The sequence below is a fragment of the Calypte anna genome, chromosome 2, assembly GCF_003957555.1.
Source record: "Calypte anna isolate BGI_N300 chromosome 2, bCalAnn1_v1.p, whole genome shotgun sequence".
Classification (NCBI taxonomy): Eukaryota; Metazoa; Chordata; class Aves; order Apodiformes; family Trochilidae; genus Calypte; species Calypte anna.
This window is the reverse complement of record NC_044245.1, coordinates 1-10,985: the sequence shown is the minus strand read 5'-3', so window position 1 is coordinate 10,985 and position 10,985 is coordinate 1. Positions and strand designations below refer to the sequence as shown.

The following is a 10,985-nucleotide window of genomic DNA, read 5'->3' as shown; positions in this document are numbered from 1 at the left end:
CCCACCTTGGAGGGTCACACGGGGGTCCCCCACCCCGAGGTGGGGGGTGTGTAACACGGGGCTGTGTGTGCCCCTCCCAGCAGAGCCCCACGGCCACCTTCCATCCCTGATTTATTGGGGAGCAGCCAGGGGTTCCCCCTGCCCCCCCGGGGGTGCTCAGCTCCCATCCTGCTGCTGCCGTCGGATGAGCTCAGCGTAGAGACCCCCCCGCCGCACCAGCTCCTCGTGGGTCCCTGCCTGCAGGGACAATGGTGTCACACAGGATGGGGACACCCACATTGGTGACACCCCCTGTCCACGTCCCCCTCCCAGCCAGGCCCCCCCGCACCAGCTCCTCGTGGGTCCCTGTCTGCGGACACAGCAGTGTCACCCCCCTGGGGACACCCCCTTGGTGACCCCCTCCGTCCCTCCTGCTGACCTCGGCCACCCGTCCCCGTGCCAGCACCACGATGCAGTGGGCGCCCCGCACGGTGCTGAGGCGGTGGGCGATGACCAGGACGGTGCGGCCATGGCTGGCCCGGTCCAGAGCCTCCTGCACTGCCCGCTCCGACTCCGCGTCCAGGGCGCTGGTGGCCTCGTCCAGGATGAGCACCTGGGGGTCCTTCAGCAGGGCCCGGGCGATGGCCACCCGCTGCTTCTGGCCCCCCGACAGTGCCACGCCACGCTCGCCTGCGGGGACAGCACCGGGGACACTGGGGACACTGCTGGGGGACACCAGGGCCACTGCCCAGGTGACAGTTACCAGGACCACCATCAGGGTGACACTGGGACCACTACTGGGTGACACCAGGGTCAGTACCAGGGTGACACTGGAACCACAGCTGGGTGACACTGGGACCACCACCAGGGTGATGCCAAGGGCACCACTGAGGCAACCACAAGCATGACAGTGGGGCCACTGCAAGGTGACAACAGCTCCAGTGCTGGGGTGACACCGGGACCACCACAGGGTGACACTGGGGCTACCACCAGGGTGACGCTGGGACCACCGTGGGGTGACACCGGGGACACCGCAGCGCCACCACAGCACGAACCCCGCACACACCCACCAGGGTCCGGTAGCCCCCCACAGGGTGTGGTAGCCCTCCGGTGGCACGTACCCACCAGGGTGTGGTAGCCCTCGGGGAAGGCTCTGATGAAGCCGTCGGCGTTGGCCATCCGGGCCGCGCTCTCCACTTCGGCGTCGGAGGCCCCGGGGCGCCCGAATCGGATGTTCTCCAGGATGGAGGTGCCGAACAGCACCGGCTCCTGCACACCCACCCGTGTGGCTGGGGGGCCCGCAGTCACCCCCGGCAGCCCCACAGCAGCCCCACAGCCCCCCATCTCCCCTAGGCTGATGAAGTCCCTGCAGCCAGGAGGGGTCCAGCCCCCCACACCTCCCCCAGCAGCCCCACACACCCCCCCCCAGCATCCCAGACCCCCAGCAGTCCCCCCCCAGCCCCTCTCCCCACCTGGCTGATGAATCCCAGGACCTTCCCTCGCAGCCAGGAGGGGTCCAGCTCCGCGATGTCCCTCCCATCCAGGGTGATGGTGCCACGGGTGGGCTCATAGAACCGCTCCAGCAGTGCCGCCACTGTTGACTTCCCTGGGGGGGGGGGGGAGCAGCCCTCAGACCCCCCGGGACCCCAACCTAGCCCTGAACCCCAGTCCCCTATCCCTGGGACCCCTATTTCTGGGATCCCCAACCCAACCCTGCCCACCGGCTCCCAGCTCCCTTGCCCACTCCCTGCCCCCAGGACCCCCACCCAAGCCCTGACCTCCACCTCCCAAGCTCCTTGCCCCCCCCCTGCCCCTCAGGACCCCTGCCCACTCTTTCCCTGGGTCTCCCAGCTCCCTGCCCCCCAGGACCCCCGCCCACCCCTTCCCCCAGCTCCCAGCCCCTAGGGACCAGCAAGGGGCTGAGTCAGTGCCACCAGGCAGAGGGACCTGCACCCAAAGGGTGTGTGGGGTGGGCTGAGGGGTCCCGGGGTCAGGGGTGGTACCTTCCCCCGAGGGTCCCACGATGGCCACGGTCTTGCCAGGGGGCAGGGTGAGGCTGAAGTCCTGCAGCACAGGGTGCCCGGGGCGGGTGGGGTAGCTGTGGGGAGAGGGGAGGGGGCTGCATGAGGAGGGGGCCAGCACTGGGGGGGAGTGGATCAGGGCCAAGGGGGGTGCCCAGGATGGGGGGGCAGGAGCTGTGGGGAGAGGGGCAGGGGGCTGGGAGAGGCAGAGAACAGCCTCCAACCCTCGAGGGTTCCCTGGGGGGTCTCACCTGAAGGAGACGTGGTTGAAGGAGATGTGGCCGAGCAGGGAGTGGTGGGGGATGGAGCCCCCTCCCCGCAGCCCCACGCTGGGCTCCAGACGCAGCAGCTCCAGGACGCGGGCGCCGGCGCTCAGACCCCGCACCACCTGGGGGGGGATTGGGAGACCCCAGCCCCTGGGACCCCCACAGCCTGCCCCCCAGGACCTGATTACCCAGGACCTGCCCCCCAGCTCAAAGACCCCCAGCCCCTGCCCGCGGGCTCCCATTCCCTGCTCCCCACAACCTGGGACCCCCAGCTCCTGATCTCCCACTCCCTGTCCCCCAGCTACAGGACTCCCCAGCCCCCCTAGGACCCCCATTCCCTGCCCCTCAGCTATAGGACCCCTAAGCTCCTGTCCCCCCAGCTATAGGACCCCCCATCCCCTGCCCCCTGGCTGCAGACCCCCGTCTACCTGTCCCATCAGGACGGAGATGCTGGCCATGGACCTGGGGGTGCAGAGGGGGTCTCAGGGCTGGGGCACATGGGAGGGGGGATTGGGAGAGGGTTGGGTGGGCTGGGGGGGTCTTGGGGGGGTCTCAGGCGGGTTCTGACCTTTGGACTGTTTGTGAGGCCACCAAGAAGGACATGAGGTCCCCTGGTGAGAGCTGATCCCCAGCCATCAGGGACCCCCCTACGAAGATGGTCCCCAGAACGACAGCTGTGGGGAAGGGGCAGCTGTGAGACCCCCAGGGGGGTCTAACCCACAGAATCCCCTTGTTCCTGACCCACAGAAACCCCCTAGTCCTGCCCCAGGGATCCCCCTTGGTTCTGCCCCACAAAAAGCCCAGATCCCACCCCCCCTGGGTCCTGCCCCAATGGCACACTCTGGGTCTGCCCCACAGCACTGCCAAGTCCTGCACCTGAGGGTGGCCCCTCAGGTCCCACCCCCTGAACCCCCATGTCCTGTCCCCCAGCCCCCCACTCCCTGCCCCCCAACCCCTGTATCCTGCTCCCCAGCCCATGTCCTGCCCCCTGGCCCCCCATTCTCTGCCTCTCAGCCCCTGTTCCCTGCTCCCCACACCCTGATGTCCTCTGCCCCACCCCGTGTCCCCCCACCCCGTGTCCCCCCACCCCGTGTCCCCACCATTGAGGGCCAGGCTGGAGAGCCCCTGGAAGGCAGCGATGCCGAGCCCCAGACGCTCGCTCAGCAGCCCAGCTCGATCCACCTCGGTGCAGTACAGCCTGGGGGGCAGAGACCCTGACCCTGCAATGCACCCCCCACCACCCCCAGACCTCCCCCACCACCCTCAGTCCTCCTCTGCCACATCCCACCACCCCCAGGCCCCACCACTGCCTCCTACCATGCCCCAGACCCCCCCAGACCCCCTCCCACCCTTGGCCCCTGCCCCCCCCCACACCCCATCCCACTGTTCCTCTGCCCCCATTGCTGTCCCCCAGACACCCCCCCCAAAACTGCCAGCCCCCCATTGCCATCCCCCATTGCCTCCCGCCAGAAACAACCCCAGCCCCCTCAGCCCCCCATTGCTGCCCCCCAGAACCCCCACTGCCCCCCAGAACCCCCACTGCCCCCCCTCCCCTCACCCCGCCTGCTGCTCCTCCATGGCAAAGGCTCTCACGGTCCGGACATTCCCCAGTGCCTCATCAGCCACCACGGTGGCCTTGGCCACCTGTGGGGACATGGGACATGCAGGGACACCCCCCCATTCCATCCCTGGGGGGGGTTCTGAGGGGTTTTTTTGGGGGTTACCTTCTCCTGGACCCTCTGGCAGACCCAGGAGGGTCTCCACGCTCACCAGGGGATGTGAATGGGGACCCCACTGGGACACCACCCCTGGGGGGTCCCTGGGGGGTTTGGGATGGGGGGTTACCTGTTCCTGTGCCTGCCGGGAGAGCCCACGCAGCCCGGAGCCCAGGAGGGTCCCGATGCCCACCAGGGTGGGCAGTGCCAGCACCAGCAGCCCCGTCAGCTTGGGGGACAGCAGGTACAGGGACACAAAGCCACCCAGCGTCTGGGTGCCACTGCGCAGGCCCTGGGGGATGGGCAGGGTGGGTGGGGGTCCCAGGGACTGTGTGGGGTGGTTCTGCTGCCCCCCACCCCAGCTCACCTGGGAGATGACGAGCTTGAAGGAGGACTTGAACTCCTGGACATCAGCCGTCAGTCGTGCCACCAGCTGCCCCGTACGGGTGGCATCGAAGAAAGCCACGTCCTGCCTGCCAGGGGGTGTGGGACCCTCAGCTCAGACACAGCCCCCTCCTGTCCCCAGCCTCACCACCCACCTCCCCCCAGCCCCACATTGCTGTCCCCCAGACCTCCCTGCATCCCCGTGCCCTGTCCCCTTGCTGTGCCCCTGTCACCCTCCCTCTCCTCCTGCCCTCTCTCCCTCTCCCCCTGTCCCCCTACCCTCTCCCCTTGTCCATCCCCTCTATCCCTTTTCTCCTCTCCCCCTGTCCCCACTCCTCCTCTTCCCCTGACCTCCTGTCTCTCTCCCCCTGTCCCCATCCCCCTGTCCCCATCCCCGTGGTACCGCAGCAGGGACATGAAGAGCTCCTTCCTCATGTTCCCCGCCAGCCGCTCTCCGGCCCGTGCCAGCAGTGCGATGTACCCGAACGTCAGCAGCCCCTGGGGGAGCGGCGGGGATGGAGGGGGCGCGGGGCAGCCCCGGGACCCCCCCGGCCCCGTCCCACCGGGGGGGTGGGGGGCACCCACCTGCAGGCAGTGGAGCCCCAGCAGGCGCAGCGCCGGGAGGTGGACGGCGGCCACGTAATGGGGAAAGAGACCCCCGGCACAGCCCGAGACCGCGTCCACCAACTGCCCCAGCACCACCGGAACACGGACCGACACCAGAGCCGAGAACAGCGCCAGCTGCCCGCGGGGACACCCCTCAGGCACTGGGGACAGGGGAATAGGGACGGGGAGAGGGGACGGAAAACAGGGGACAGGGCAGGGACTCAGGGGGCAAGGACAGGGGGACTGGGGACAGGGTGTGGGGACAGGGGAAGGGAGACAGGGGCAGGGGGACGTGCACCCTCACCGGGGTCATGACCAGCACCAGCTGGGGACAGGGAACATGGGCGTCACTGCACAGGGACATGGGGTCAGTGTTAGGGCCCAGGGACATGCAGATGGTGACCAGGGCCATGGTCAGTGCCCTGGTGGGGCAGAGGGATAAGGAGGTCATGGCAAGGGGACAGGGGGGTCACGGCTTGGGGGTGGCAGGTGTGGGGACTGGAGGTGACACCAGATGGGGACAGTGAGTGCCAGGGCGTGGGGACATGGGGTATCACAGGGGTGGGGACAGGGGTGTCACACCATGGGGACAAGGGGTGTTATGGCTCAGGGACAGGGGGTGTCACAGGGGTGGTGGGTGTCACATAAGGCACTGGGATGGGGTCGGTGTCATGGCATGAGGGTGGCACAGGGACAGGGGGTGGTGGCAGGGGGTGACAATGCCCCCCACTCACCAGGACAGCAGCCGAGAGTGCCAGGAGCTGTGGGCGCAGGAAGGTCCAGAAGAGCGGCCAGTCAAAGGGGGGCTCCGAGGAGGGCTGGGGGTGCTCAGAGGGCTCAGGGACCGGGACGGGGGACAGGGTGGCCTCCTGGCAGCGGGCGGCCAAGCCCACCCCCTCTATCAGGGCACAGCCAGCCAGGGGTCCGGCCAGGAGCAGGCAGAGCCGAGCTGGGGTGGGGGGACATGGGGGGCGGCAGGGGGGGACGACCAGCCCCGGGCAGATCCCCCCATACCTGAAACTGGGGAGAGGGTGAGTGTGGGGTGCCCCAACGGGACCCTGCACCCACCCAGGAGACGGAGGTCACCCAGAGGGGGCTGTGTCCTGTGTGTCCCCCCAGGCACAGTCCTGTCAGCCAGGGACAGCCCCCCAACCCCTCCCGGTGCTCCCGGAATCCCCCCCCAGCCGAACACCAGCACCCTCCCACCAATGGGGGTCCCACCACCCCCACACCGACCCCAGCTCCCCCAACACGAGGTGCCTCGGTACCTCTCGGAACCCCCCGGAACCCCCCACCGCACCCTTGGCCCCGGAGACCCCAGACCCCGGGCTCCCCAGGGGACCCAGGAGTTCACGTCCCCTCCCCCCCGGAGGCCCCGCCTGCCCCCCCTGGTGGGACCCCCGGCCCGGTTCTCCCCGGTACCTGCACCCCGGGCCGGGGGAACCCCGCAGAGCGAGAGGGACCGGGCGGAACCGAGCCCCAAGGCCGAGCAACCGGAGCAGCGGTAGCGGCATGGCGGGAGGGGGAGGAACCGGGGCGGGAGGGGGAGGAACCGGGGAGGGCAGGGGGAGGAACCGGGGAGGGCAGGGGCGGGGACGATCGGGGATAGGCAGGGACAGGGGACAGGCAGGGACAGGCACGGAGCGGGAAGGGACAGAGCGGGGCGGGCAGGGGACAGGCAGAGGGCGGGGAGGATCGGGGACAGGCAGGGACAGGGGACGGGAAGGGACAGGGACAGGCAGGGACAGGGGACAGGCAGGGACAAGGGACGGGAAGGGGCAGGGGTCTGGCAGAGTCTCCTCACCGGGCTCTGCGCCCCCCACGCACCGGCCCCTCGCCCCGGGATCCGCAACCTGATCCCCCCTCATCCCTCACCCCGACAGCCCCCGGAGCATCCTCCGGGACCCCCCCAGTCCCTCGCTCCTGGCCCTGCACCGGCCCAGACCCCCCCTCCCGCGACCCCCGCCATGCCCGGTGGTAGGACAGGGTGGCGGTGCCCGGGGGGGTGCGGGGACAGGTGAGACCCCACAGAGGGGACACGGAGGACACCGACGGAGCCACAGGTGAGGTGGGACAGGGAGAGGGGACACGGGAAGAAGTGGGGTGACCCCCTTCCTCCCGGCCGCGGTCACAGTGCTTTTGGGGTCCATGTCACCACGGGAGTCGTGTCCCCACCCAGAGGGGCCTGCGGGGTGGTGGGGGGCACACCGCGGGGACACTGGGGCACAAGTGTCCTCATGGAGGGAATCACTGGGGCCTTCGGCCATGTCACCAGGTGGCTGTGTCGGGGACCTGAGTGCCAAAGTGGTGCTGGTGGGGTGACACGGGGGTCCCTTGGCACCACCCGGGCTATTTTCGAGTGGGTGTGTGTGTGGGGGGACACCCGATCCCGGGGTACGGGGGCGCATTCCCCCCCTCCATCCCAGACGCAGGGGGTCCCGGGGGGCTGCTCCAGAGAAGGAACCCCCCCTGACCACCCCGTCCCGCCCCCCAAGGTCTGCGCAGACCCCGCGCTGGCAGATGCCGCTGGGCGGCTGGGCCGAGGAGGAGGAGGAGGAGGAAGAGCAGTCCGCGGTCTAACGAGCCTCCCCTCAGGTGAGTGGCGGCGGCACAGCCTGGGACGCCCGGCCTGGAACCCCTGGGGGCTGGGAGTGGCTGATGCAGGGGTCTGTGCCTGGGTCCCACCACCAGAGTCCCCCCCGCGGGGGTCCCGCTGAGAGACCCCTTCCGTCCCGCAGGGTTCTGAATGTGCTGGGAGCTGCCGGGGCCGGTGCTGGTTCCGGAGGAGCTGCCAAGAGGTGCTGACCGGACTCGGGCACAGCGCGGAGGGCTCTCTGCTGCCCGGGGGGGCCGGGTGGTCGGGATGATTGTGCCTCTGCAGACCCCCAACCCGGGGCCTCGCTGGTGGGGCAGACCCCCTCCGTGTGCTATATTGAGGTGGGGTCCCGGGGGATCCCATCCGGGGGCTGGTGCTGCCCCCCTGCCGATCCAGGCAATAAAGGTTCGCAGAGGGGCTGTGCCAGTGGTGATTGCGGCGGGGGGGGGACACCGGGGGGGCTGGGAGTGACACTGTGGAGTAGTGTGGGTGATGCTGTGGGGGTGCAGGGTGGAAGGGGTGGGCACTGGGATTAACCCCCCTCGACTGGGATGCTGCCCCCTCCTTGACTTGCATACTGGGATGTCACCTCCTACCCCACCCATGTCCGGGTGCCCCCAGCACAGTGTGGCCCAGCCCCCCCGGTGACCCCCACCCTATTCCCCAACCCCAGGGCAGGCAAAGCTCCAGGCCGGGGTATCAAAACTAAAACCTTTACTGGGGCCACAGGGGGGAGTGGGATCGGCTGTGGGGCCCTCCGTGTCCCTGTCCCCGTGGTCAGGGTGGGGGTCCCGGCCGCCCCCGCTCCTGCAGGGAGAAGGATTGGCTGCGGATGCGGAATGCCACCTCCTGCGTGCGGAATGTCAGCCCAAAAATGTCCTCGTGGTAATGGTTCTTGTCCTGGGGGAGGGGGCGGGCATCAGGGATGGGGGGGACAGGGGTGGGATGGGGATGAGATGGATACAAGATGGGGATGGGATAGATATGGGAGTGAGATGGCAATGGGGACAAGGTTGGGGACAGGGACAGGGTGGGGATGGAGCCAGGGATGAGGACAGGATAAGATGGAGAAGGGATGGGAGGGGGACAGGGAGGGGATGGGGATGGAATGAAGATGGGATGGGGACATGGAGAGGGACAAGGATGGGGACAGTGTGGGGCCAGGGCCAAGGATGAGATGGGGCCAGAGATGGAGACAAGACCAGAGACAGAGACTGGGACAAGGCTGGAGCTGGGGACCAGCATGTAGTGGAGACAAATGCAGGGACAGGATGGGGAAAGAGCTGGGATGAGACCAGGATGGGGACAAGAATGGAGGCACTGTGACAAGGCTGGAGCTGGGGACTGGGATGCGATGGGAAGAAGCCATGGTCCTGTCCCCGTGTGTCCCCACGTGTGTCACCGTACCCGCAGCTCGCTGATGAAGTCCCCCGCCTGCCCCAGTGTCATGCCACCCTGCTGGGCCAGGATCTGCTGCACGGTCTGCAGCACCTCGGTGGCCATGGTGACGTCCCCACAGACATACATGTGTCCCCCGCTCTGGCACAGCACCTGGTGCACCTCTGCTGCCAGCTGTGTCCGCAGCACGTCCTGCACGTAGGTCTGGGGACACCACGGCAGGGACGCTGGCACTGGCACATGGCTATGCCCACCCTGCCCCCCCGACCCTTCTGACCCCGTCCTTGGGCATAGCCCCATCCTTGGAAGTGTCCCCACCATCCCTGCCTTTTTGTCCCCACCCTGTCCCCATCACACCCCAGCTCCACCCTTGTCCCAGTCTGCCTCCATTCCTGGCCCCATCCCACCCTGGTCCCCATCTCCATCCCATCCAAGCCCCCATCCCTGTCCCCTTCCCTGTCCTGATCCCATTCCTGTTCCCACCCAGTTCCTGTCCTTGTCCCCATCAGATCCCACTCCCTATCCCAGTCTCCATCCCATCCCTGTCCCCTCCAGTGTCACCTTGGGGGTCCCGGGCTCTCGGGAGAAGGCAGTCAGGACCATGCTGAGGGCCCCCCCCTCCCGTGCCTCCTCCATCTCCTGCCTGTAGATGTGGTCCAGGTTGGGGGAGCGGCACCCGAACACCAGCACCATGGGGCCCAGGGGGCCACCTGTGGGGACAGTGCCACCTGGGACCCCTGCCTGGGGACAGCCTGGGCTGGGACCCCCACATGGGGACGGTGTGGCATGGGAACCCCAAAGTGGGGACCGTGTGGCCAGTGTCACCGTGACCCCAGGCACCGTGTCCCCACCTCCTCATGCCCCCCATGCACCATGTCCCCGTGTCCCCAAACCTTGCAGCCCCTCTCCCCGGAGAGCTGCAGCCCCCTGCATGTCCCCCCTACCTCTGTGTCCCCATGCTACACATCCCCGTGTCCCCCCCACACCACCCTGTCCTGGTGTCCCCATGTCCCCAGCTTTCATCCCCTTCCCCTGTCCCCATGTCCCCAGTCCCCACACCTTTGTCCCCAGGTTGCCACATCCCTGCATCCCTTCTCTCCCATCCTGAAGCCACCATGTCCCCCTCTTCTGTGTCCCCATGCCCCCTTAACCCTCTGCCCCTTCATATCCCCCCCATCCCCATTCCTGTGCCGCCACCCCCCCCTTGTTCTGTGTCCCCCTGTGCCCCATCCCCATGTCCCCAGCCTCCAGTCCCCGTGTCTTCCCGTCCCCCCAGCCGCTGTCCCAGTCCCCCTGTCCCTTGTCCCCACTCCTGTCCCCCCTGTTCCCACCTCCCTCCCGCAGCTGGTGCAGCCGCTGCTGCCAGAAGCTGCGGAATGGGGCGATGCCGGTGCCGGGCCCCACCAGGATGCAGGGGGTCTCGGGGGTGGGGGGCAGCCGGAACGAGGGGGCCCTGGGGGGGGGGGATAGGGGGTCAGAGGCACCGGGACCAGCACCGCGACTGTGAAGGGGATGGCGGTAAGGCCGGGACGGGGGGGTCCGGGAAAGGGGGTCCGGGAGGGGGAGGGGGTGGCCCCGAGGGGTGAGGGGAGAAGGAGCCGGGGGGGACACGACACCGGGGCACGGGGGGACCTGTAAGAAGGGGGTGCAGGCAGGGACAGGCAGGGTGCAGCAGGGTGCAGGCAGTGCAGAGGGTGCAGCAGGGTGCAGGCAGGGTGCAGGAAGTGCAGAGGGTGCAGCAGGGTGCAGGAAGTGCAGGCAGGGTGCAGCAGGGTGCAGAGGGTGCAGCAGGGTGCAGGAAGTGCAGGCAGGGTGCAGCAGGGTGCAGGCAGGGTGCAGGCAGGGTGCAGGCAGGGTGCAGAGGGTGCAGCAGGGTGCAGGAAGTGCAGGCAGGGTGCAGGTAGTGCAGAGGGTGCAGCAGGGTGCAGGCAGGGTGCAGCAGGGTGCAGGCAGGGTGCAGGCAGCAGGGTGCAAGCAGCAGGGTGCAGGCAGGGTGCAGAGGGTGCAGCAGGGTGCAGCC

General features: G+C 68.7%; 2 protein-coding genes and 1 long non-coding RNA gene across 5 annotated transcripts; 1 reads left to right on the top strand and 2 right to left on the bottom strand.

The window, feature by feature from the left end:
* Nucleotides 1-100: 100 nt before the first annotated feature.
* LOC103525558 (ATP-binding cassette sub-family B member 8, mitochondrial) lies at nucleotides 101-6,509 on the bottom strand. Of its 3 annotated transcripts, none has more exons than XM_030445899.1 (16): nucleotides 6,394-6,509; nucleotides 5,706-5,991; nucleotides 4,951-5,106; nucleotides 4,769-4,863; nucleotides 4,349-4,454; nucleotides 4,112-4,273; nucleotides 3,825-3,910; nucleotides 3,367-3,464; nucleotides 2,835-2,940; nucleotides 2,695-2,728; nucleotides 2,252-2,388; nucleotides 1,983-2,077; nucleotides 1,452-1,585; nucleotides 1,101-1,248; nucleotides 419-669; nucleotides 101-237 (listed from the first exon to the last, which is right to left on the bottom strand). In XM_030445899.1, the coding sequence occupies exons 1-16, from the start codon at nucleotides 6,483-6,485 to the stop codon at nucleotides 157-159; spliced, it is 2,067 nt and encodes a 688-aa protein (XP_030301759.1). In that variant the 5' UTR covers nucleotides 6,486-6,509; the 3' UTR covers nucleotides 101-156. The 3 variants fall into 3 exon arrangements, with proteins under 3 accessions (XP_030301759.1, XP_030301760.1, XP_030301758.1); XM_030445900.1 differs by having other exon boundaries at nucleotides 4,951-5,052; XM_030445898.1 differs by having other exon boundaries at nucleotides 4,112-4,454.
* A 209-nt stretch (nucleotides 6,510-6,718) lies between these two features.
* On the top strand, nucleotides 6,719-7,973 carry LOC115597895. Its single transcript, XR_003987235.1, has 3 exons — nucleotides 6,719-7,034; nucleotides 7,467-7,566; nucleotides 7,710-7,973. It is a non-coding gene; the product is annotated as an uncharacterized LOC115597895 (long non-coding RNA).
* Nucleotides 7,974-8,284: 311 nt separating this feature from the next.
* LOC103525557 (nitric oxide synthase, endothelial) lies at nucleotides 8,285-10,466 on the bottom strand (the record flags this gene model as incomplete). The annotated part of the gene is made up of 4 exons (XM_030446457.1): nucleotides 8,285-8,467; nucleotides 8,975-9,169; nucleotides 9,527-9,675; nucleotides 10,297-10,466. Coding segments are annotated over 4 exons (637 nt in total), but the record flags the coding sequence as incomplete, so codon positions are not given.
* Between the last annotated feature and the right edge of the window lie 519 nt (nucleotides 10,467-10,985).